This window comes from Kryptolebias marmoratus, linkage group LG19 (assembly GCF_001649575.2).
Source record: "Kryptolebias marmoratus isolate JLee-2015 linkage group LG19, ASM164957v2, whole genome shotgun sequence".
Taxonomy (NCBI): Eukaryota; Metazoa; Chordata; class Actinopteri; order Cyprinodontiformes; family Rivulidae; genus Kryptolebias; species Kryptolebias marmoratus.
The window spans coordinates 8,814,376-8,841,452 of record NC_051448.1 but is presented as its reverse complement, the minus strand read 5'-3'; the positions used below and the strand labels follow the sequence as shown (position 1 = coordinate 8,841,452).

Below are 27,077 nucleotides of genomic sequence, written 5' to 3'. Positions count from 1 at the left end.
AAAAAAAAAAAAAAAAAAAACTAAAAAAGAACCCCGACCCCCCCAAAACCAGATGGCTTCACAAAGAGGAACATGGTACCCTGAAAGAAAGGAGGTAGTTCAGGGCAGAGAGGGACAACAGGCATTCAGGAGCTTGATGAGGGTGGATTAGAGAGGGCAAGGGTGCTGCTGGATTGGTGGGTGAGGGGGGGAGAAGGGTAACTCCAAGACTTCCCAAGTTGTTCTGTGTGATGATGAAGCTGTCCTCCATGTGTCCAAATCAACCCTGATCATATTGGTAAAACATTCCTGTTGTGTCGCTCATTTTTAAGATGTTCCAAGTGGCTGGACACAATTCATGTATTAATAATAATGTTGTAAAATACAGAGCCTAATGTATAAAAACTGTATAAGATTAGTCCACATTCTTACGTGCTTATTAACTTAGAACGTTAAGTAAGGAAATTTGTGTTTGGTTGACCGTTTCTGCTTCTTGGCAATAAATCTTATATCGTTGGAAATCCTATTTGTTGCCCCTCAGTTGGCGCCACTTTTGTTAGGAAAATGCATTTGTGGGGTTTACCCTTAGCCTAATCTTAATCTAAACTCATTCATACCTTAACCCCTAACCAAAAAGTGTCATTCCACCATTTTGGTCCTTATGGGGACCAAACTTTGGTTCCCATAAGGACTACCAGTTACTGGACTTCAGCTTAGACCTACAAACACACAAATCTCACTTTTTAAACTCAACAAAGTGGGTGATTATTCCAGGAAAGGTCCTAAAAAGGTAACAAAAACAAACCACAGATAAACCCTAATTGTTTGACTTCTAATAAAGAACAGGCAGTGTGTACAAAAATAAATGTCGGAAATACAAACAACAATAAGATGCCACACACACAGACTGTTGTTAAAACGTGGTTCAAAACACCTATTAAATCGTATTCTCAACTATAAAACTTTATCAGTTCTTGTGTAATTGAGGAGGGAGCATAATGTTGGCGATATGGTAATTATCTCACTAACATTTATTTGTGCTTATGAACAATACGAATTCAAGCAGCTGTGTAAAGTCGTGGCTTAGGACGCTGCGGTGCTACTGTTTGTTTATATTAAATACCAATAAAAGGTGTAAGAATGCTGTCCTCTGCTGCTGCAAAATGCACAACAACAAATTATTATGTGATTATTTATGATCATGATCACTCCAAACACATCAATGATCATCTGATATGCAGGCAGGATAATGGTGCGACCTGCTTAAATTGCAAACTAGATTATTTATTTATTTATTTATTTTCTTGCTAGAAATGGGTAACTGCTGCATCACCTCCTCCTCCCCCCCTCCTCCCCCTCTCTACTTTTGAAATGCAAGGCGTGTGAGTCAGTCACTCAGCGCGTCCACTCTTTCACATTACCTGTACTCGCGCTCGCTCTGCCCACCTCTCCCTACCTTCCTTTTTTTTTTCCTCCCCCTGTTTTAGTCTTTCTGTGTGCCCTGGTATGATCAAAGACAGCTTTGTGACACGCTGCGAGGCATCCAGGAAGTAGAAAACATCAAACCGCAGGAGAGCAACTTGCAAAAGGACGTACACATTAGGGACAGAGGAGCAGATGCAAGTGTGTGTAGGTGTGTGATAAACAAATGAATAAATTAACGAGACAAGAGAGAGGGGTGACTTTGTCTCTACCTTTAGCACGTCGATGAAAGGTAGGAAGGTGTCCCTCTGAAGTCCATTTTTGTACAGATCTGAAAGAGGAGGGGAGGGCCTGTGTGAGAGCTGCTGTTTAGCCTCCTAATAATGTCATTCCCCTGCCACAGATTGGCAGATAAATTGGCTATTGATGAACTGAAGGATGGGTGGGGAGGCGTCACAAAAGGATGAGGAACTGGGAGGGGGGGGGAGAAAAATGGATTTCTGCACCGGCGGCGGCGGCAGCAACATAAAATTCATTACATTCCCAAACAATGGTGGCGAGAGAAAAGGACTGTCGCCTTTTCAGCGCGGACAATGTCCACAGCAGCTCGCTGAATAGAGGTTTCAATTAGCTCGGCTGGAACAAATTAGATCTGAAGTAGCATCCTGGATAGACAGATAAAACAGATAGGGACTCACACACAAACAGGGACAAAGACGCACACAGACAGGGAGGCTTAACAGATGCAAACAAACAACGTTAGGCTTCAGCTTAGACCTACAAACACCGAAATCCCACTTTTTAAACTCTGTAATGATGTCTGCTGTAAATGAGACACAACTACTGTTAGGGTTAAAGGAATAAAAATCAATATTTTTGGACAGCAATTTATTTGCTTCAAGTAATTTCAAAAGATCAAAGATCAATACCACTCTGTTGTCTGAGCGTTGGATATGACTTCTGCTGTATTGATTAATCTGACACAGCATGATGTGTTAATTAGTGAATTTTAAAGCTGTTTGGTGCTTGTATGGGTTTTCTAATGGAGCTCGGGAAGAAAACTAACTTGTTTTTACCAAAATATTAAACTATTCAAGGAAAGGGCAATGGGGATGATTAAAAAAGTGAACTGGATTGTGTTGAAGTCATCTGGTTTTCCTCTTAAACATAAGCAACTGATGAAACTGTTGATGAAATTTGCTTGCATACAGATTGAAAACAGTATATTATTAAATACAACAACAGCGTTTTGCTTCAAAAAGACACTATTTAACACTCGTTAATCACATTGAACCTAAAAACTCAATTCTAAACATTGTAGCAAAAACTCTAAATTCCCTCTCTGAACACATCCAGGGCTTTCTGATACCTGCATCTCCACATCAATAAAGCTTGAAAATTTATGCCTTTCAAGCCCAGTTGTCTCTTATGGCTTTTAGTGTTCCATTAACCTTGTAATTAATACCAAGTAGGCTCTCTATCAAGTTTGCCTGCTTTGGCGCTTTGTTCTTAATAGCTAGCAAATATAAGAGATGCACATCTTTGTCTACAAGAACCCATTTTGCTGCCACCCACTTCACTCAGGGCTTTGAGACATCAACATCTTTCCAAAGAAAGAGAGGCGTCAGGTAGCACATCATACATTTATCTCCACCTTGATCACCGTCTTGCTAATTCTTTCTCCATGCTGGTTCTACTGGCAGTAAATGCAACATCAAAGCCTGCTGAAAGACTGAAAACCGAGAAGTGCACGAGCTGCACCTCCCCCCTTTTTTCTGTGGTTAATTGCTGTAAAAAAAGGGGGCAGTTGGTGTGGTCACGTAACGATGAATTGATTCTTGCTGGAGCCAAGTATCTTTGGAGGGAACAGTTTAGTAAATACTTTAAATATAAGTAAAGACCGACAAAACATGTTGACAGTGGAAAGGAGGACATGTTGTTCTGGGAATACAACTTGTCATTTTGGCATTTTCAGTAGTTTGGGTCTTATGAAGTGGGGCTCTGTGGTAAAATTGAGGACAAATAATACCCAATCTGTTGTAGATAGTGTAACTGCTGGAGATAGGCACCAGCTCCCTGTGACCCGGAAAGGAGAAGTGGGTAAAGAAAATGGATGGATGGTGTAGATAGTTTTTTGAACAGCCTCAGTTTGGAAAAAATTGAGTTTAATTCTGACTGGATTGTCCGAGTGGAGCCAAAACCAAAGTGGATTGCTGCCGTCTTAAAAGACTGACAGTGGTTCATTCATGTGCTGCTGTAAGAACCTTAACGTTGCAGTCAGCGGGTTCAAAATATTTGTTGCGTTACATGGACTTGGAGGGGTAAATCTTAAGAACTCGAGAGTTCTCACAGTGTAAGAAAGATCTCACTAATACCACTGCATGTTAACTAACAAGAGAAACCAGATAGTTGAGTTCAAAAATGGATAAAAGTTCATAAAAATGCGACACATAGGTGCTTGTCATACCTTCAGGGGGTCTGTTAGAGGTGGCCACCACCACCACTCCAGTTTTGAACAGCATCTCAAACAGCTGCTTGAGGATCATGGCATCTGCAACGTCGGTCACCTGATTGAAGAGAACCAAAGAAGAAGAGGTGTTCAGGTGCTGTTAAGTCTGTCTCTGGAGAGAACTTGTACGTGTGAATGCGTGCGTGTGAGGTCAAAACAAGTCATCAACACTCCATGTTTATTAGTGTCACTCAGGTGTGCTCCTTCAGTCTTTTTTATCTGGTCATGGCCAAAGCTGCATGCACACACAAACACACACACACTGACGCACACACTGAACCACTTGAACTGACTGCAAATGATCACAAAGCTGTTTTTTTTCTTCCTGAGGACAAAAACCTGCGGCAAGGCAGCAGATCTGAGTTGATCAAGTGAGCAAACATGAAAATGACTGAATGTGAGCAGAAAAAAAAGCAAGAAAATAGAAAAAAAGAGATAAAAACAGAGCAATGTCAGTCAGTACTGGGGTCATGATAGCAGACAAAGCTTCTATCAAAGGAGGCCTTATAAAAAGGCACAGAAAACTGCTCCTGTGTGTTGGGTGAGCTACACACAAGGCCATGCAAAGGTACAATACATAAAATCCAACTCAATTCTGCTGCCTTTTTCATCTACATCATTTCCATGAATCCACAATGAACAAAGGTCGATGAAAACACTGACGCAAGGACATTTATGAGTCGCTGGCTGTTAAATGAAGAGCTCTGACCTTTCTATTAGTAATCCAGTGCTCTCACTTTTGTTCTTATTCTCTCATCGCTCCCTCTTCCACCTATGTTACTCTTTTGAACATCCATAAAGGGAGAAATCATGTTACTGTGTGATGCCCAGTAGTCAAAGCAGCATGTTTTAAACACATTTGATTAAACATGATGACCTACTGGTGAGTGTTGGGGATAAAAGAAAATTAATTATTGCAGACCAGTCTTGTGCTGATTGTGATTTATACTTAATTAAATGAAGCAATTTTTAACCAGCAAACACAACAAAATGACTTTGAAATTGAGTTTTTAGAAATGTGCAGGAAGTTTTAAACCATCCTAGTTTCTTTAGATGTTGCTTCGAAACACCTGGACTTTTTTTTTATAATCTTTTAAAATAGTCTTGATCAGTTCTTCAAACTTTCTGAAGGTATTTCAAAGCTTTTCTTTGGACTTGGTCTGTTTTTCCCTCATTACCTGTCCTGTCCTTTTACCTGGTCATGATAGCAGATTGTGCGGCGTGTGCTTAAAATTGAGGAAAAGGGACTAGTGGGGCGCAAAAAAAGAAATATCAGGCCCAATATAAACTCTATCCACAGCAGATGAAGTGTGTGAAAATCATTTTATCCAAGAACTGGGAAAAGAAATCCAGCAATAGGATAAAAAAGGAGCCAAAGTCCATTTAAAAACAGCAAAAGCAAAACTTTTAACTTCTGAAACAATCTATTTTACATAGAGGAAACCAAAGTGAAGATGTTAGATGTTTGCATAAAGCAAAATAAACCCACACTTAAAGCATGACAGTGCAGTGGTGATGATTTGGGTTTGGTTTGTGGTCACAAGTGATAGGCGCTGCGTCGGCAAGGAGCTCTTTGGTCTACTAAGATATTCTTGAGTCAGCTGTAGGGTCTATCATCTGAAGCTTGGCCCAAACAAGACAACAATCCAAAAACATAACAGAAACGCTACAACAGAATGATTAATAAACTAAAGTGCTGTAATGACCCAGTCAAAGAGGAGACCTCAGTTTGATTGAAAGGCTTTAGTAGAACCCTCAGAGAGCTGTGCATAAATAAATTCATGCAAATCTGAATAAACTAAAGCAACATTTTTAAGGAACACATCAATGTGAGAGACTGATAAGGTCATACAGAAGATTACTTTGAGTTAACGCCACAAAAGTTGGTTCTAAAAAGCTACTGACTCATAGTTAGTTTTTCATAAACTGGTTCTGCACAGAGACTCAGGTGGTTTCTTCCGAAGTCCGGAGAAGATGAAATCCATATCCAAGGAAAACTGAAGGGTTTAAATGATTGTCTGTATTACTTTTTTTTTTAAATAAAAACCAGGGCTCTCTCTCAGGTGTTGGGCATTCATCTTTATCAGCAGGAATGAAAATTCTTTTCATTGATCCAGTCTCCAAAATTACAGTCAAAAATGTGAAAATGATGTCACTTTGCACAGGCTCCTGAGAAAGAATGTTTCCAGGTTATTTGTAAGCCAACCCCCGGCCTGCTACATGAACAAGCAGGTGTGTTCTACACCGCCTTCTCCTCTTACTTCCTCTTACCTACTTTTCCTGTATCTAACTGGCACTTCTGATTGCCATACCCACAGCATATGCCTCCTTTTCATACTCTGAAGAGTCTTCTGCTTTTGCATATTAGCTCCACTGCCCTTGCCAATACTTGATTAACATTTGTGTTAAAGCCTTGATTTTGCTGAGAAGAGGTGGCTAAGGGCATCAAATTAGAGCGTGTGCGCGAGTGATTGTGTGTGAGCGTAATGAGAATCAACAGAAAGCCAAGGAAGGCTCTGTGTCCCTGTGAAGGGGGCCCCACATTTCCTGCGACCGCAGGATTTTATTTTCATTTCAAAAGAATCATTTAAAAATGACCTTTTATACAGCATGGATTTGTTTATTCATGTGCCCTCAACATGGGCATTGCATGAGGGGCAATATTGATTGCTGGGTAAGTAGGGGGAGAGAGGGGGGAAAAAAGAATGGATCCCCACAGAATTAGAAAGGTGGAGGGGGACTGATGTAGCACTTGTGGAGCACAAAAATAATGGTGCAATCTCTGTTAGTCATTGCCGATATTTAAATGAGCATCCAATTACTCAAGTGTCTGTTGGTTTGCGGCAAGGCGCACGGGTGCCAAACCTCTTTTGATGTTGCACCTATTTACGTACACAACCTATGAGCAATTTCACAGCGGCTGCATGGTGACTGAGGCCTTGAGACAATGACGCTTCAAGCGGTTTTCTTCTCACTCTTCGTCTTTCCATCTCGGACCTCTCAATGGCAAGTATTCATTAGAGGGGGTACTGAGTGAGGGTCGTAAAAGGAAGGAAGGAGGAGGAGGAGGAGGAGGGGGCTACAAATTACTGATAATGGCACAGCGCTAATGAAGAGAATGGAGAAATGTCATTAGCATTTAAGAGGATAAGATCCATCTGACCCGCCACCGCCAGTCGCTTTCTAGCTCCACTCACTTAAGGAAGCAGGAGAGCGCGACTGATACCCAGAGCCTCATTTGCATGGCTGAGTGGAGGAGGATGCTGATTAGTATAGACCTCCGCAAACCCTCCACACACAGACACACACAGCTCTCCCACCCAACCTCGCAGCCTCTTGTTTATGCATCACAAACAACGCGCACATGTCTACTTGTTTTCTCCCTCCATTCACTGGTAGCAACAGTTGACAAGCGAAAACTGCGACGCTGGCGACGGCAAACAAAACAAATCAATGGGAACGCACAAACAGCGCCGCGGTTTCAAATGTGAAAGACGGGCAGATAAAAGGGGGATGCTCTTGATCCTCGCAGACGCATAAAGAGTTATTAGCGAGAGCAACCGCACCTTCTGTGACCTTTGACCCGCTGATATTAACTGTAATGATATCAGTGAGAGGAGCAACATTGTGCCGCTAACAGATGTGTTTGGCTGGCTGATGAAAAACACCGAAACACGTGCAGCTTCTTTACCGCAGTGAATGACTAACCACCTTCCAGAGAATAGTAAGAGCTTCAGTAGAGGCTGTCTCCTCTGACACCAAAGAATAGAATAATGAGAATTTCTGCATCACTAATGACTGAAGGTGCTCTTTAGGGGTGTAAATCAGTAGCAGGGGAGGAAAAAGAAAACTGTGGATGACTTGGTTGCTTTGGTTTGAGAGCAAGTCAACAGCAAAAGCACATAAACAAGCAAGAAGAGCAGAAAACTGACCAAGCTTTTAGAATACTGACAGTTAAAATGTTATATCGAGGTTCATGTGGGATTGCACTGTGCATTATCACAGCTTTACAGCATATTAATGGGACAGTTCATTTTATAGGAACACATTCTGCTATGATCCAAAGAAGCCACTAGATGTCCCCAGTTCTGCCTTTTTTGCTCAGATCAGAAGCACACAGTTGGTCACACAGAAAGGACACTGACTGATTGAACGTTCAAAGTGATTACACTTAACTCTGAATTTAAAAAAATGTAGATTATATTTTAGCATCTTCCTAGCTTATTAAGTAAGAAGGTTAACTTATAGAGCTATGATCTGTAAGTGACTCTAACGTCTCAATTACTGTAGATTTCTAAAGGCTTTGTCTTGCATTGTAATATCCAGTATATTTGCAGTGTACATTACTTTGGAATATTTTAAACGCCACATATATGACATCATGTAACCAGCATGCATCAAAGAAAGTATTCTTCTGTGGCATTTAGTAAACGACAAACACAATCACCTTTTACCATAAAAAGACTGTACGGCTTATTTCTACAAACATATTTGCTACATTATTTACAATAAAAATGATTTATTTTTCTTCTATGGAAAACTGACAGATTTATTCCCTTTATGGTTAACTTTTTAAAACTTTAAAATCAAAAACAAATTTCATTTCTTCTACAAAGACATTAGGTGCCAAATGTAAATATGTATACGACTTCTTCAGTTAACATATTGTATATTTCCTTAATATTACTATGCAAGTATAAGAGTGACAGTATTACATCATTAAATATACTATATAGTAATAAAAAAATACATTAGTATTTAAAATTTGTCATTGTCTAGTTAGCTACTTATAACTATTTTAAGCAGGCTTTGAGAACAAGAAACACACCAACATAGAAACAGTGCCTGTAATGCACTTGCTCACCTGAAACTCATCAAAACACAAGAGGCAGATCTCCCTGCTGATCTCCATGGCAACCGGCGATATGGGGTCATAGGTGAACATTTTCCCTAGCCTTCGTTTTGGCAGGCTTTGTTTCCTCCGATGGATCCCTGCAAGCAGCGCACAAATGTCAGGCAAATCTTAAGGCACACCTGCACCGGCAGCCCAAACCCACCGGCGACGCTGAATAAAGCTGTAATTTCACCTGGATGCAATAATGGCAGACAATTAGCGTGGGGCCTCTGGGACAAACAGAGGGATAAATATAGGATCGGCAGTACATGATGAATTAAAAAAAAAAAAAAAAAAATAGAAATCACAAAGTCATGCAAGTAAGTCTTTGTAATGTGAAATGGAAGAACACCACCTACTTTTATGAATGTCCAACATGAAGCTATTGAAGTGGACTCTCTTTTTATGGCTGTTTTCTACGTGGGAGTAAAACAAATCCATGAGCATGGTCTTCCCTGTGCCTGAAAGGTCAAACATTTAGAAAAGCTCATCATCAAAATTGACACTATTTAGATATTTATCATTATAGGAAAAAAAATGAAATATTTATGAGTTAAAAGGAATCTTTTTCAGATACAACCTTACCAACATCTCCATATATATAGAGACCTTTAGGTGGTGGTGGAATCGGTTCCTCCTTTGGGGTGAAAAAGGGAAAAAGTGATGTTCACATTATATCACAACTGTTGCTTTTATAATTCAGAGTTAACCCCAAATTGTCATTAATTCCTTATTAAAATGCACAAAACACCTACTGACCTCAATATTTATATTCATTACCATAGTTAATGGGCTCGTCTTTTAATAAATAAAGTATGCTGAGGCATTAAGCCACCACTACAGTGTAAGGTTTCATCTTCTCCAGACTAGCCCACTGCAGGGGAGGAAGACAAAGGGGATCTAATCAACAAGACAAGCCAGGGTTCCCACGAAAGAAAAGCATCATCAGAGGAACAATGGAGGGATTTGTCAGACAAAACAGAGAGGACTGGATGAGGCTCCATACGAGATGGAGTGGACTTGTCTGTGCAGCCTGTTTAGCGCTGCTAATTGTGATACGGTACTGTTGCATTGAGGTGCTGCTGGAAGTCATTGTGCTGCCTGCCTCCTATTATCAAAAGGTCCTTGCTTCAAAAAAACATCTTCTGTGAGACCAAGCTGAGAATACAGAGTAAAGCCAAATATCTCTAAAGAGGACCCAAGCGTGTAAATGAATCTGCCATCAGTTAAGTGTATCTATCAGTAGTTGGCTAAATTATATGCATGCTTTCAACATTGTGGTTGAGGATTCTCCATCTCTGTGACCGGGCAACACCAAATGCCTCTGGAATTAAATCGCTCGCTCACCGAGAAGGATTGTCCTCTTAATATTTAATTTACGAACCATTTCATGAGGATAGTACTCAGTGTCCACATGCACTTGGGTTTCTACAGCACAAGGAGCACTTGACTCTGATAAACGTCAGCAATGGCAGATTGAAAACTAAATTAAAAACCCAAACTTGTTGTCCTTCCTCTCTCTGTGCATGCCCTCCTCTTTCACTCGCTCTTCCCCTCCACCCCCGCGGACTCACAATTCAGCGCTTCCCCCAAGCTGGATGTGAAGAACTGGAAGAGCAACAAGTCGTTCCCGTCTGTTCTGGCAAAACAGAGTGTGACTTCTCCCTGACTTCCCAGGCTGCCCTCTGGCATAGTGGGGTAATTGTCAGTGGTGGCTGGTAGCCATTCTACCACGGCAGAGTGGAGAAGCACAAGGCTGTCCCTCTGCTACTTTGTCTAACTGAGCTCTATGGCCAAGTCTCACCTCCTGGTGGAGGATACAGACTGGCACATGAGTGAAAGGTTCACATGCAGGACATAGCCCCTTTGGCTTTTAAATTACTGGGGGGAAATCCTTTATGTAGAGCCAAAGATGCCCCAAACTAGCATCATTAACGAGGAGATTGTGGGAGTCTAAATTGGGTTTAAGTTGAAACAACTGTCCTGCTTTGAGGCCTGCAGTGTACAGGGGGACTTTATGATGCATGTCTGACTCGAATAGGGTGGCTCTCTCACTTAACAATAGCCCATTGTCAGGCAACCATCCGCAAAACCATGCCACATTGGGTCAATATTAAGTCAAGTGTACTCTACTCACAGACTTGGCCAGTTAGTGAGGACAATAGCGGCACTCTCACAGAGAACAGACACCGAAGGACGATGGTATGACCTGATTTAAACTGGAACAATTGCATAAGTACTTGCTCGGTGTATATGTATTTGTGTGAGTGTTTGTCTTTGTGTGTGAGAGACAGACCAAGAAATAAGGTGCAAAAACAGAGGGGTGGGTGAGATGGTCTGTGGTGGTGTTGACAGCCTAACACCAAAGCACTAGTCAGAACCCCCCAAATCAAAAGCGAAAAAAAGACAAGAACAGCCCGGACAATAGGGATCCCCTCATTACCGGATGGGGACGGTGAGAGAGCAAGAGGGGTGCTGGGATGGGCCCAGCGGGAGGTCTACCCTGCTGCCTTCCAAAATCTCTGCCTAACCCTGAGTGTCTGTGCCAGCCAACTAACAAAAAAAAAAAGAACTCCCAGCACTGAATATGAGACAGTCAGCTCCTCTGACCTAAAAACAACAACAGCCCCCTGCATTATTAGAATAAACACGCATAATAAACTTCCCAGACCCCTACCCTCCCTTTGACCTGAACCCTGTGGCCACCATCGCTGATGATACTGGAATACAGTGAAGTCGACTCCGTAGTTCCCCCCAGCTGTTTGACATCAGGGAATGTATGCTCTGCTTCACCTTCTTATCACTATCCCAACTGCTATTTAGCAAAACACAAGTTCTACACTGTTGGTTCCCAAAGTTGAGGTCTGTACCCCACTTTAGGTTGTAAAAGATGGAGTCTTGAGATGATTTCAAGACTTTCTACCCTCTTATATGATACAAATCAAGTTGCAGTTTGTAAATCAAGCTGAAGGGGTGTTATTTTTAAAAATACAAATATGAGCTCAACTCTGTGTTTTACATTGTCCCAGAGGTATCTGTAAGGCTGGCTGATTTTATGACAGATTAAATAAAATTATATGTTTTTTTCATCTGCTCAAAGCAATTTTACTGTAAGAATTACCCACTGTATGTATCCTGCAAGTAACCCCATAATTACTCTACAGTTACCTTGTTATTACCCTTAAAGTATCCTCATACATAACTTGTAATCACCCTGTTAGTGTCCTTTACATACCCCTATAAGTACCCTTCAAGTACCCGATATTACACTGTATGTACCCCTGTAAGTATCCCGTAGGAGCCCTGCAACTACCCTGCAAGAACTGTGTATGCACCCCCTAAGTACCTTGTAACTATCCTGTGAATACCTCGTAAGTACCTTGTATGTACCCCCATAGGTACCCTGTAAGTATTCTGTCATTACCCTGTTAATACCCTGTACGTACCCCAGCAAGTACCCTGTAATTACCTTCTACGTATCCTGTAAATTCTGCCACAATTATTGATAGAAGATATTCGTTTTTAAAATGTTCCATTACAAAATGTTGGTTATCTTTATGCTAGAATTAATATATTTTGCTTTGTGAATATGCTTATAGGTTTCTGAAGAAAATTTTTGAAGAGATTTTTTTCTGGGGCACTTGTCCCAATAAAATGGATCTAGCAATGCCTGTGTGTACAAGAATGACTATTGCGAGTCAATGATAGACAGATTCCAAGACTGTCTGAACCGTGTAAAACTAGATTTGTCTACATAAATCTCTCTCTTGAGCTCGATGTTTAATTATAAAATAAACACATCACAACCCAAGCACTGACCCTAACATGACACATGTCAATATATCAATAATTTACCTTTCTTGCTGTTATTGTGTCATCAGTCTGAGGCTGACAGATGTTATCTGTAGACTGTGGTGCTGGTGCGTTCAGGTACATGCTGTTACTGTAAGACGTTAGGGTTCTATGCAGGTGAGCCAGCCGCTGGAGAACATATCTCTGCGGTGCATCTCTCCTCACGGAGCCACACTGAACAAGGCGATCAAAGTGACCTACAATGTCACCGGAGACACAGATATCTGCAGCTGATGGAGAGTCCGAGGAGCAGAAAGACGCAGAGCAACTGAGGGCTGTCCAGCAGTTGGAGTCTATAAAAAAATAAACAGCGGCATCGATCATTTTTAATGCTTTAGTTTAAAATAACAAGAAAAATAAAATTAAATCTCGTGCTTACCTTTTCCGGAGTAACATCTAGACAGAATGTAGACTTTCTTTACAGGCAAACCTCGTTTACTTAACATAAAACCGAAAACGCATCTGACAGCTGAGGCGACAGTGTAGGCCGCCATGATGTTTCAAAATGTTCAAAATGCGCAAACTTTATTGGAACGTGCAAGGTGTGGGCGAACAATTCAATGTGTCACTGGCGTTGAAGGGATGTCCAGGATACACTTTGTTATATCTAACTCATTATATCAGTGATAAGTTGTTTTAGATTAAAAGCAGATCAAACAAATACTATAAATCGTGAACTATTAAACAACTTAGAGCAACGCTTAATATTTCAAACAACAATATATATGCAAATATATATGTATTATTGCTGATACTAGGTATTAATAATAGTAAAATAATGTTTATGGAGTGCATGTGAATGTTTACATGTTGTCAGCGTTTGCCTTAAATTGTGAACCGTACATACTAAACCGGATAATAGAAATAAAATTAATGTACTTGTGTTATTTGCTCATTTACATTAATAGTATAGTAATAGTATAACAGCAATAGTAAATTTTAGTAGCGTTCCCGCTGTCGGGTTGTAAACAAATCGAACATGAAGAGGCAGATCAGAGTCCTGTCAGCTGAACCTCAGCTGATCGGAAGTACAGCACGGTGAACTCTCACGTCAACAACGAGTAACGGTTACGCATTTCACCTTCAAAATAAAAGCAAGGGTCGACCATTTTACGTCCAACAGCAACAACAGCATGTAAAAAGCGAAAGCTATCTAATTGTATTGCGTTAACGAAACAAATATAATTTAAATTAGTTGTAAATTTTGCAGTTTTTTTCGATTTTAACAACGTAATAAATTTAATTGATTTTATTTTGAAGAGAACCACCAGAAAGTTCGTATTCATATTCCGGCTAACTTGACAGGATACCTAGCCGCTAGAAAGGACGGTGAGAAATGGCTGATGCTATAGCTGACACAAGAAGGCTCTACACCAAGCCTCAGAACCTAAATGACGCCTATGGACCCCCGAGTAATTTTCTAGAAATCGACGTGAGCAACCCTGAGACCGTCGGGGTCGGCAGAACCAGATATACAACGTATGAAGTCAGACTGAAGGTGAGCGTTCAGCCGCACATCCTAATGACGTTAGCTTAAAGCTAGCCACGCAAGCTAAGCTAACCCTACCTTTTTCAGTCTAAGAAAAGTTATAGCTGCTTGATTATAACTCATTGTGAGATTTTAATTTCTTAATATAAATTAATAGACTGTCGAAAACCTGACAAAGATGACAGCGGAGAAGAATAGCGTTTGCGTTAACAGTAAATATTTGTTGCTGGTAAAACAAGGGAGTCTGTTTACATTTGCTTTCTCATATAGCATGGGTGGATTAGCAGCTTACATAATGACCCAGGTCTATACATGAGCAGCAGTTACGTGTGTATGTATATATGATAAATTAAAGACACTTCCCAAGAAGTTTGCAGCCTCTCTTCAGAGTTTTGAATGAAGCTCCAACCACAACCACACCCCGTGGTCTGACTGCACAGAGTAGATAACTGCTTCAGTCACACTAAACGAACCAGACGTGACAGCCAGCCTCTAACACCAAAAACACTGAGAAAACTACCCCACTGGGTAGTTTTGATTTGTCATTAAAATGCTCTTTATGCACCAAAAGCGAACAGTGCTGTAGTAAATAATTATTGCAAGATCAATTCAACTTTAAGCTGTTAATGGGGGAAATATACATATTTTGCAGGCCAAACTATCTGCTTTTTAAAGGCGTTAAATCTAAAGTATGTTTGATTTGATCAAAAAGCACAGTATTTATTATGTTTGACTTTTTTTTTCCTTTATAGTAATGCCCTTTGGCTTATTTTCCAAAACTAACTGGCTTTTTTGATTGGACCTTTGGGTGCTGCCCAACAATATCTGGCTTCTGCAATTACAAAAGGCCTCTCCAAAAGAATAATCAAACATGATAAGGCTGTAGAGGACTTGTCTACTTTATTACCCAGTTTAAAACATTTTCCAAACAATCTGTGAATTAATTTGAACTTCTAGCTCTTCTTAATGTAGGTTTTTAGGCGAGCCTCTCGAGTTGCCTTTAACTGATGACATTTCTAAAGTAATTTTCATAACACTGTCAGTTTAAACTAGACTGATTTATCAAGTCAGCTTTTTTTCTGGAACTGTAGACAGGATGCAGTGAGCGCACCCCTGCAACACATTTCCTTCCTCCAGCTTCCAGAGAACGTTCCCTCATCCGTTTGTGAAATATGTGGGCGTTAGTATATACTCTAAACATGTCAGCTTTTTAAATGTGCAAAGCTAGTTTTTTTGGATATTGTACAAAAATCGGTCTGTAATCAACTGTTAGGTAGAAGTTAAACCATCCTAATAATTTAAATAAACCAAATTCATTGTGAATTTCTTTTTGTGGCCAAATAGTCTAAAAAGCGATTGTTTTTTAGTGTTCTCCAAAATGTACAGCATAAGCCATTGCAATGTTTCAGCAGGTTTTCTAAAACTTATGTTCGGACTTTGACTGCTTTTTCACTTTCTTTTCTGTGTAGCTTTTTGCTAAGTTGTCTGTTATGTGTAGCCACAACACATACCAGACACACTCGTGCTCTTCTTGAGTTTAGAAGATTGTTTATATTTTAATGATTCGTAGGTCAGAGTTAAGCGGCTTAAACCAAGCAGACAAATAAACAAAATACCCTAAAAATAATCAGGTACTGGACAAAAGTGAGCAACCTTCAAAAAGCCTGAAGAACAAGACTATTTTAAACCACTATAAGAAAGTTTGGCTCCTTGGAAGCAAAAATATGAGGAAAATAGGGATGACTCAAGACTTTTGCACAGTACTATATATGAAAGACATTTCTTTAATCAGATCTTGTCACCAGATGGAGTTAAAAAAAAAAAAAGTCTAACCATTTTCAGCTACATCATATCTGCAGACAGTCCTTTGGCTCAACTGATTGCCTCATCTTTTATCTCTAAATTGTCGTTCCAGCTGACTGACACCCCTGTCGTTAGCGGCTTGAAGCATTTAGATTGGTCTCCAGCCCTCAGCCGTTTTATAGTTTCCCTTTTCCTTAAAGAAATGAATTTAGGGGATAGAAGCCGTCGCCGGGCATTATCATTGAATATAAGGCTACTGTACTTGATTAGCGTGTAATAATTAGCATATGCGTGTAATCAGTATTATTGTGCACCTCATAGCCCTGTGTGACCCTGCTTTGCATAAGACCACAGAAGGAGCGGCGCATCCCTCACTTTTCAATAAGCGTGGTGTCAACCTAGCTTTGCTTCTCTCCTCCTTTCTTCATCTTTGGAAGCATTTTACTCCATCTCCATTTTTTTAAGCATTTTTAAGAATGCCTTGGCTTAAAATTTGTAGCTTTTGCTTAGTTCTTTTTCATTTTCCTTATTATCCTCTCATTGCTCCATACAGTTTCTCCTAATAACCTTTTGTCCTGTTCTCACTGCTACCCTCCTATCCACCCTGAAATCGAGAGAGAGAGAGAGAGAGCCCTTGTGGCCGCACTGAGAGAGTCTGCTTAATCCCCTCATTGAGAAAAGAGAAGAATGAAACGGGCCAGGGTGTAGGGGGAGTTGGAGCATTTACTCCCCATCCTCACCCTCCACCCCCACCCATGGGAGGGCAGAAAGCCACCTCTTCACCCGCCTTCATCTCATCGCCCACTTATCCCATTTCACTCCCACCTATTTACAGTCAGCGGTTAAGTTAACTGCGTGGTTTCTTTTGTTATAAATGTGTAGAGTGAATATTCTAGACATTAGTGCAGTTCTTATTAGTAGACTGTAAAGTAGACTGTCCGAATCTGGCGGCGTCCCCGTGTTTGCATAGTTGGTGGCGAGACAAATTATATTAGGTTTGGAATATCATGTGCTAAGAGAAGCGTTTGCAGCATTCGGGAGAAGTCTATCACAGTCACGTTCTGTTTACTGCATTTGTTGTTTAAAATCCAGAGATGAATGCCTTTTTGTTGTTTCAGGCAGTTTTTCTGTTTAAAAAAGTGCATGTGAATTTAATTCTAAATGGACGTTTTTTTTTAGCTCGTTTTGCCTGAGCAGACTTTTAGTGTCTTGGATCATTTTTAAAAACATACTTTTCTGATATCCTTCAAAGTACATCTCTACATTTTAAGTGTACTTTTTGGCTTTACAACCATTGAAAACTGGTAGGCCTTTTTATGTACTCATCTTTTTCACGTCTTTCATGGTTGTTTTTCAGAAACCTGCTATATTTCATTAAAATCTCCTTTAGTTGTTGGTGTTTTGGAGGATCTCCTAAAGCAGCATAGTGTATTTGTGTTGAGGTTGGAGCTGGGGTGTGGGTGTACGAAGGGGAGGAAGTGGTGATGGGTATTATCAAAAAAATTTCTTGTTTCTCAGTCGGTTCCCATCTCATCCAGAAAGCACATTCAAGGGAGAGAACTTCGGGATCTCACTTTGTTTATGGATAAGAGTACATAAAAGGGCTCTTATAGCTCTGTCTCTCACTCAGTCTTCTACCCCTCCTCTTCTCTTCTCTTCTCCCATAGCTTCTCCCTTTCCCCCCTTCTTTTTTCTTTTGGGCACAGGGGTGGGGGCGTTCGGTCATTAATAAAATGGGGAGAGACGGGGAGTGTGTGGAAGGGGCAGGGAGGGACGGATGGTGGGGGGGAGGCTTGTCAGGCACAGTCAAGTGTAATCCAAAGTCTACAGCATCCTCTTCGACAACTATTTTAATGGAAATAGGGAACATATTGTATCAAGGCTACCATATCCTACTTGAAATGACAGTATCAAAAGTGGGAGTTGATACTATGGCAACAAAGCAGCTTTTTGCCAGATAGGCGAGTCGGAGAGAGGGTAGGCTGTCAGGCCACAGGGGCCGACAAGCGAGGGAACGACTGAGAGAGTACATGGAGAGACGAGAGCGAAAGACCCATAGCCCCAACGCTTTTGTTCTCGGCCTTTTTTTTTCCCTCATTTTGGAATATGATGCAATGAGATGGTATTATGTTGCCATTTTTAATGCTATTCTTCTGAAAGGGGACTATATGGGAGGGGTAAGAAGGGGGCATGGGGGAGGTTTAGGATGCGCACTCTCAAACTTGACTTAATCCATCCTGCTAAAAGCTAATGCATGGTGGCCTTGAACTCTTCTCTCTGGAGATGAGTGATCTTTGTCCACTCTCTCCCCTTCTTTTCTGTGTCTGGCTGTTTTTAAGGGTTCTGCCTCTTTTCAGACCATTTTCAATGAGCCTAAGGTATTGTGTCCCACACATTATGAATCACATGCTCTTCCTATGGAGCGTAGATTGCACCTTGTACACCCATAATTGAAAGTGAAGCTCGGAGATCTACTTTGACAGAGATACAACTAGCTTTATGCTCCTTTTTTTTAGAACATGTTTCTCTTGCACCTTTGCTTTTAAATCTGACCAGTAATTTCTTATATGTATTCCTGAGTTTGGAAATGCAATTTTTCTGCCTGGTTTTGACTCTATTTTCTCTTATCCTCCATGTTATTTAATTTTTTGTTCCTTTTGTAAGTAGGTGAGGCAAAGTGTGCTGTTTTTCCACAGTTAATGAAATGTTAAAGCCTAACCTGGTGTGGGCTGGTCCCATGTTCCAATCACTACAGGGGCCAGTAAGTTGAGACACCCGCGACCTAACCTCTAACCAGCCGTGAAGAGAACAGAGGCCAAAGAAACCTGATCTTTGACTCTCAGCACTCTCACGCACCGCCTCTTTCTGTGCGTTTGTGTGAGTGAGAGAAAGACTGAGTGAGACCTCTCATTTTTCAGGTTTGTCGTTTTCGTTCCTCCCCTCGTCCAACAAGGCCGATCTCTTAATCACAGGGTTTGGGAGGATGAGGGAATTGAAAGGCCAAGTGACTTTCTTAACTCGCACTCTCGCTGCTTAGTTTCATTGTGTTTGCTATGAACCATCTGAGTGTGACTGTGTGTGTACAAACAGGCTTGAGTGTTTTAAGCTATAATATTTGTCAACTATGTGGTCAAGTCTTGTAATTAACACCCACACATGCATTCTTCATTTATGCCAGTTTCTGGTAGCCCATAGTCAAGTGTTTTCTGTGTGCGCATGATGGGATTAGAGTCACGGCGGTGGCAGATTACCTGTAACTGTGATCTGTTGTGGAGGGGATTAACTTTGTGGCGCTCCATGCTGTGAAGTAACATGACGCAGCAGGGACAAACCACGGTGAGAGGAGAGCAGAGTTAATGCTAGAGCACTGGGGCGATAAAGCTAAGATAATCCACTTCTCCTGTGACCTGAGAAAGAGGAGGAGTGAGAGCTTTATTGACGGCCTCACCTGGAGAGGAGCTGAAGTAAGTGGGAAATGTTTGCAGGCTTGGGACGTCTCATAAAAACTCTGTGGGAAAGAGGGCGTAGCAAAGCTTTGAATCAGCGTGAAGAACCTTAACCTGACCATTACACTGACTTTAATTTCTTACACTTACTCTTTAGAGCAAAATGTAAAAGTTCGATTTCTTTGCAAGTTTTACAGAATTCACATGTTACCTTTGTCAACAACTCAGATCAAAAGGTGTAGAGATGTCACTTTATTAAAGTCTATAGGCTCTGGATTACAGAGTGTTCACTGCAAATCCACATTTATGATTCTTTTGATTTCATATTTTTCAGCTATTTATATATGTATATATATATTTGAGATGCACCTGTTGATGCTTTCTATACCAATTCATAGTTTTGTAAAATTTGCAGATTAAGATTTATTAACAAGAACTATATCAATATAGGAAATGCTTCTCATCTTTTTAAGTTTTGGTCAAAAATTTGTCAAATTACAGGACTTTCTCAGCTGCTGGAATTTTAAAAAAAATGTAAGCATCTGATATTAGTTTGCTTAATTGATTACTGCCATAAAAGTGTCATCTCAGAGTTCATTTTGTAAGCTATTTGTTTCTTTTGTTTCAATGTGCATAAGTAACAACAATTCCAGTTGTCTAATCAAACATAATGTTGTACGTAAACAGTCTTCCCTGTGTCATTAGCTTTTTTTTTTAAAATCAAATTTGGCTTAAATCTATAAGTTTCAAAGCTTAAAAGAGGACGGAACATGGGGATGAAAACAAATGCCTGTGTTTTCCTCATTGAAACACTGTAAGAGGAGTCTCAAGGGCAGGAAATCTGACTTATTTTGCAGATCAAGGGAAATGAAGAGGAAGAAGACTGAAAAGAAGAAACCATGAGAGCAAAAAGACCACTCCTGCTCTCCCTCCTTCTCAATTAGTCTTGCACAGGGCAGACGGAGCTCCCAACCTCTCCAGGCTTCTTGTTCTTCCTTTATGACCACATATACCCTCTCCTTCCTCTTTTGTTCCACCATTTACTTAGGCTTCTCGTTAACGCTCCATCTCATTTGCCGCACACAGTCACAGTCGTCTGCTCATCGATCAGTCTGCTGCTCACGCTGCATTCATTCTGCTCCTACTTGCTCAATTGCTTCGCTTTTGTGGTGCCTTTTTCCCTGAATTCTGACCTTCTGTGGATGTGGCCTGCCCATGAAATGCTCATTCAAACCCTCCTTGTTTGTACATTGTCACGGGATGGCCATGTACTGTCAGGACCGGTGAAGAGGTTTGGCATTGTGCTGTAATTTGCTGTTTGCTTCACTGTTCCTGTCAATGTCGAAACATCTCCCTCTTTTAATGTGAAATTCACTCTCAAGTGCTCGTCAACAGCAGCTTTGAATTATACACACATGTGCGCACTGATGTACATGAACACAAAAAAATGAAGCATTTTTAGTGATAAAGACCTTGGTGAGCAAAATATTGATGGAAACATAAGTTAACCTTTTTCTTTTCTTTCGGCCAAATGAAAATTTTCCATTAGCTTTGGTTGAGTTTGAAGTTATCTTTGTTTTTCTTTCCTCTCACCTATTTTTATTTTTCCCCTCCCTTATTTAGCTGAAGTTGGCACAACCTCTTACAAGGTCATCATTTGCTGTTTGTTTTTGCCACATTAAGTTCAACTAAAGCTTCTAATTGTTGAAGCTGGAGCAGAAAAGAGCCAGTTTAAATGAGTCACCATAGCAGTAATGATACACGGCTATCAACTCAAGTGTAAAATAGATCATGTTTATTGATGTATGAACCTAAATACCGCATTTATAAATGATATAAAATCAATCATTTAAGCCACGGTGTTCTAAGAACTTCATACCAATGAAATGATCTAAACTGAGGGCTGCAGGATATTAGAAAACTAGTATTGTTCTTTTCTTTCGGCCAAAGAAATGACTATCAGTGAAAACCACATTTTGTTTAATCCTCTTTTTTTCCCTCCGTGTCTTTGTGATGCTCAGAACACTCTCCATGTGCTTTAACATTTTGGCCACTATCATCTAAATCGACTGCCCTTAAGGCAGTAGGAAGACGTCTGCTAGCCAAATATATTAATGGTATGGATTTTTGTCTGCGTTTTTTTTTTTTTTACAATATTGATATAGCATACATTGACATTGCACAATAATAGTAAATAAAATAAAATGTAGAATGCAGAGCTGAATGGTTTTATTTCATAAATGATTTACATTCTGTTTTTCTAAGAGTTATTACTTCTGAAAATTGTGCCAGTTGCATTTTTCCTTAGTCTAACCTCCAGTTTGCAACAATTTAAGCAAAAAGTAAAGATGTTTTGATCAGTTGCAAAATTAGAAACTAGATTTGTCACTAAAAAAACATTTCATTAGCTCCAAAATTCTTAAATGTGCTGCTTTTTTTTTAGATACACCAGTTTAAAATAAAACATTTAGGTTTTTACAGTAGTGATCAGACAAAGTGTATAATTTACTTCTAGATGTAGACTTGGCAATTGCAACTTTTTTCAGTTTTTACAATGAAATAAAAGTGGTACAGTAAAGTAGTTAATGTAAATAAAAGGCATGGATCTTCTTGAGTTAAATGTGGGTTCAGTTTGGTGGGTTTCACTTCAATCCATTCTTAATTACATGCAGTTTTTTTTTTTTAGGTAATTTACAATAATAATAGTAGTTCCATATGAAGAAGAGATCCAACAGTTTTGTTTTGGTAAGAGACATAAGTTTGAGGTGATACCTGACAGCGCTTTGCTGTGTTTTGTCCTCAGACCAACCTACCGATCTTCAAGCTGAAGGAGTCTTGTGTTCGGAGGCGGTACAGCGACTTTGAGTGGCTCAGAGCGGAGCTGGAGAGAGAAAGCAAGGTGAGCCATTGAAGTGAATTCAACACAAAGAGGCTGCTGAGTACTTATCAAATCAGCATATTATGCTGACCACATTTACCATGTTTTAGATTAAAAGAGAAAAGTGTCCTAAAGAGCCTTTTAGACCTCTGAGTTGTTGAAGATTGTTTCCAGAGTGAAGTTTGAAGGCTCAAAAAAATGTTCCAGCGACGTTTTATTCCCCAGTTATTTTAAGCACTGTTTAAAAATGATGTACACTTTAAAAAAAAAAAGAGTGCGGATTCTTTGTTTTCTTAGGTGGTTGTTCCACCTCTCCCAGGAAAAGCTCTCTTCCGGCAGCTTCCGTTTAGAGGCGATGACGGCATATTTGATGACTCTTTCATCGAGGAGCGGAGGCAGGGTCTGGAGCAGTTCCTCAACAAGTAAGCCCGTCTGCCTGGAGTTTCTTTTTATTATTTACCAAGAAAGTTTCAATGATTTATTCTGTCCAAGTTCTTTATTGCAGCTGCAGTTGTTTGCAGCTCATGTCTTAGGTTGGCGTTATTTTAACCTTCGAGAACAAAGAAACACTTTTGTGCGATAACTACATCCAACTTTTTCACTTCTCTTTATATTGTTAACAAAGTGAACCCTCTCAAACAGCCTGTCTCCTTCCTCACTATCCTCCTTAATTCTCTTTTATAATTACCTCGCAAAGGACAAGAAAACCAAAGAGGATTCAAGTGCGCACCCCCACAACATAATTTTTTCCCACATTTGTTTTGTTGTTGATGTGTAATTTATGTTAATTGCAGCTCAAATTACAGCGCGTGGTTCCACGGGATGGTGTGTGCACCTCTGCTTATTTTTGATCCAGCGTGTCCTCGTTCTCAGCTGCCGAACAATAAAAGTTACAGTGCGATTGTAATCATTTACTTTGATTGCAGACTTGGCCATTATCTTTGTTTCATGTGCAAATGCACCAATGTTTCCTGTCTGAATATTAAGTGTGCAAAGACAGTTGAGAAAATAAAATCCATAAATATGTTTTTCTTTTTTCTTTTTTTTATTAAAGCAGATGCGAATGATTTGGCAATTAGGATTTATAGCTCCTGCCTTTGCTTTCTGTGAATGAAATGCTGCTGTTGATCATATTATTGTTCAGACTTAATACTGGCCGGTGTAGCTGACAGTATTGTTCAGTCTATGATTGAGAGCATTGTGAAAAGTAATTCTTTTTGAAGGATGATTGTTGCTGTGGAACAAGTAATGGGGACGAGAAGAGAGACCCATCAGTTTTTGATTAGGCCTGTTTAAACACGATCAAAGCTTCAGGTAAAAAAGAACAGCTTTACTTTTCCACATGCTTCTGTTGCCTCTTGTCCTCAGTGCCAATATTTCCTAAGCGATTAAGGAGGATTTGTTGGGGTTATTAGGATTTTTTTCCCCCACCCTAAGTGATTTCGCTGGTATTTGACCTGCAGATTGTTCTGTGCTGCTTCATTGGAATAGAAAATATTCCTATCAGAGGTTAAGATGCATACATGTTTGCAATGTTATCATGTTGATCTCGTCTGAGTCATGTAGCATTTAAAGAATGAGATGTTTTGGAGTCTCAGGTGCTCTGGTTCATTCTCGTTATGCTCCCGTGCGTCATCTGAAAAGACATTTAAGTAAACGTGATGTCAAACTGGCTTTAACAGCGGAAAAACTGGTTCCGGACCAACCTCCCTTTAGATTAATGATAATTTGCTGCTCATGTTGGGTCACTACAAGTTTTACATGAGTGTTATTTGGACCTTTTGCCGGCCAACTCCAGTTTATTTGGCTTTCTTTAAGCCTCTGGGTTAAAGGTGAAATGTTTAGCTAAATCTGTGACATAAACGTCATTGCAGCTGCACAGTAGTTTTGTGCCTCAACATAAATGCTTATAATGTTTAATTCAAATATTTAACATAAGTCTGGGTATGCCCATTTGTAATTTAAGGAATTTAATTCAGTGATTTTTAGCAAAATGAAATGATGCTGTTGAAAACCTCACAACAAAAACTCAAGTTAAACCTGCTTTGCTGAACTCAAACCCTTTTTAACAGCATCCTATCATTTTTCAAATTGAGTAGTTTTCCGTGCTTTATTCTTCAGGTTGAAAACTTTTATTAGGAATTGTGATGTTTCATTCTTCTTTCTTTGAATGTGTGACAGACAGTTTTTTTAAAACTAAAGTTTTTTTTTTTAGATGGGTAGTCTTCTCTGCCCCGTGTTTCAGAATATTTCTGAAATCTTGAGCTGCTCTGCTGCTTCAAGATGTGAAAAGAGTTTAGCAAAATATTTTAAGTGCCCAGTATATTGGAGTTTCTCTATTCAAGATAGGTTAAATGCCTTATAGAGATTGTACAATTTGAATTAATTAAATGTTGTGACTTTGGGAGCCTTGTAGCTTAGTATTCAAGTCAGTTCTGTTCATTTCACATAGCACCACTTCACAACAAAATTTCAAACTGAACTAAATGTAACATCCGGGGTGTCTTTGAAACAAATATCTGTTTATTTCCCACAAGCTGGCCACAAGCTAAGAACAAAACACCTTTTTGTAAGATTCATAAACACATTTGAATTAAATGGAGCCATAAAATGTGACACAGTGCTGAGACACACATCTAGTTTTAAAATATAAAATTGCTTGATTTATTTTAAATAAACATTTATGATTGGCCTGTCTTAATGGGATTCAGTGAAAGTAGTTTAAAATCCAACCTTGGTTGTTTTGAGTGTCACTTTTTGTATTTTTGTCCTGCCTGTTGTAGATTGTAAAAGGTGCACACAAGCAAAAACAAATATTCTCCATTAAATAAATTGAGTTCTTGTTTCTAGGTCACTATCAATTGTTCCGTTAAGTTCTGTCTTTATTTTGAAAATGACATATTTTGTCCATCTGTTGCAGTATTTATTTATTTATTTTTGTAAGTCATTGGTTCTCTTGCTCTTGTGCATTTCAGAGTGGCCGGTCACCCTCTAGCTCAGAACGAACGCTGCCTGCACATGTTTCTACAGGATGAGATTGTGGACAAGAACTACACCCCGTCCAAAGTCAGACAAGCCTGAACAGAAAAACAAAAAATGGCTCTGCTTGGCCGGGTCTGGTCCAGCTCTGCTCTGCTCTGCCTCATTTGGCCCGACAACCCAAAGCTCTCTCCAGGTTTCTCTCAAATGATAAACATTTAAGTGACAGTTTCTCTCTCCTCACAGCCCCTAAAATCTTGTGATTTGTTGCCTGTTTTAGTTTAATTACTAACTCTGATTGATGCTTGTTTTCACCTTCTAGTTGGAGTCAAGAATGTTCTACACACAGCTGGTCTAAAGTGATTTATAGTTCTATCTCTTTATGTCTGGAAATGCCACTAACACAGATATATATATTATGTATTTATCATTTAGCGACGTCCTGAATATATTCGTTTATATGTTATCATTTATTAAACTTTCTCTGTATGCAAAGCTTTTGTAATGAGCCACAGCGTTTGCCATTGAGGACTGGCATGTTGCTCATCATAACTAAACACGCATACACACATTTGATGATGAGCCCTGACTTGTTGTTGTCTTAAAACAGAAGCGTGTCTGTGTGTGCGTTTGTGTGTGTGCTTGTGTGTGTGTGCGCGTGTGTCTCAACCAGCACCTGCCCAGTTGTCACAATGTTTTCTAGCAAGCAATTTACACAGAGGGAACTGCAGTATTTCTACTGGCTTTATGCATTTGGAGATTTGTATACTGCTGTGCCATTTTTGTTTATTTTGAAGATTTTCCAATAAAACAGGTGAAATGTCGCCGCTCGTATGCACGTGTGTTCACTTGGACTGCTCTCTCTGGCCCTGCTGCTCGCTTTCGACAGTCCGTGTGCAAAACCAGCTCACCTGCACTTAATATATTGTTTCATTTATTATGTAATACAGTAAATGATCTGTCTTATTATAGAGAGGTTTAGGACTTTTGACTTAATCAACCCTGAGTTTTTATTATAATGGGGAGTGGGCAACTTCTGCAATAAGCATTCAAAACGTGCTCGAATAATACTAAACTGATGACTTGGCATAAAACCAAAGTTGCTGTTCTTTATGAATTAATTAATGGACTTTTCTAACCCGTTTCTTTGTGTGTGCCACCATTCTTGGCTGAAATTCAGCTGCACTAAATTGGCATTAAAAGGTACTCATTGCAGTGTCGTGAAGACTCGTCCAAAAAAATCATAAAGTAAGAAACAGTTAATTTATTTATTTATTTTTTATTCATCGTAGTGATGTCCTTAAATTGAAAAAAATGTTCCGCCAAATTCGTGAACGTGTGCCAACTACTGCATGCGTTTATCTACAGAAACAGCCGAAGTGACTGAAAATAGGTCAACAATGATGTCCATAGAAGAGCCGTTTGACTGTTTTGATGTGTTGCTACGTATTTATGCTCAGATTTATTGAGTAAAGTATGCAGATAGAAGTGCTTTGTTTACATTGAGTGCATACCTGCATTGCATATCAATATATTTAGAAAACTACTGGAGCAAAATGTTTCAGATCACACTATCTGATAGAGTTTAGGAAACCTTTAAGTTTGATTTCTTAATGTGTAGTGAGTACCTTTAAGATATTAACATGTTTTTTTGCAGTTCGACGAGAGCAAGCTTTGTATTTCCTGCCTTTTTTAAAGAAGGGTAGATGGGTTCGATTGATCTGGTGGCAAATGAAGAAATAACTGAATTAATCTTGATCCATAAAGCTAAATTTCATTATTAGCTTTAAAGATTCACAATACATGAGTGGAATTAATATGTTACA

At 39.7% G+C, this 27,077-nt stretch overlaps 2 protein-coding genes across 4 annotated transcripts in view; one reads left to right on the top strand and one right to left on the bottom strand.

Moving 5' to 3' along the window:
* The window catches only part of afg1lb (AFG1 like ATPase b), a 24,452-nt gene extending 10,701 nt beyond the window's left edge, over positions 1-13,751 (bottom strand). Inside the window, exons 1-7 of one of the 3 annotated variants that reach the window (XM_017423211.3) lie at positions 13,036-13,751; positions 12,660-12,949; positions 9,390-9,441; positions 9,164-9,220; positions 8,775-8,902; positions 3,869-3,968; positions 1,674-1,732 (exon numbers count right to left, since the gene is read on the bottom strand). In XM_017423211.3, the coding sequence (XP_017278700.2) occupies positions 1,674-1,732; positions 3,869-3,968; positions 8,775-8,902; positions 9,164-9,220; positions 9,390-9,441; positions 12,660-12,949; positions 13,036-13,150 (801 nt within the window). In that variant the 5' untranslated portion in view covers positions 13,151-13,751. Of the gene's footprint in view, positions 1-1,673; positions 1,733-3,868; positions 3,969-8,774; positions 8,903-9,163; positions 9,266-9,389; positions 9,442-12,659; positions 12,950-13,035 lie in introns of all 3 variants that reach the window. The other 2 variants (XM_017423210.3, XM_025007460.2) reach the window with 2 other exon arrangements.
* A 201-nt stretch (positions 13,752-13,952) lies between these two features.
* Positions 13,953-26,075, top strand: snx3 (sorting nexin 3). Its single transcript, XM_017423338.3, has 4 exons — positions 13,953-14,154; positions 22,198-22,293; positions 22,570-22,694; positions 25,248-26,075. The coding sequence occupies exons 1-4, from the start codon at positions 13,993-13,995 to the stop codon at positions 25,351-25,353; spliced, it is 489 nt and encodes a 162-aa protein (XP_017278827.1). The 5' UTR covers positions 13,953-13,992; the 3' UTR covers positions 25,354-26,075.
* The last annotated feature ends 1,002 nt before the right edge of the window (positions 26,076-27,077 follow it).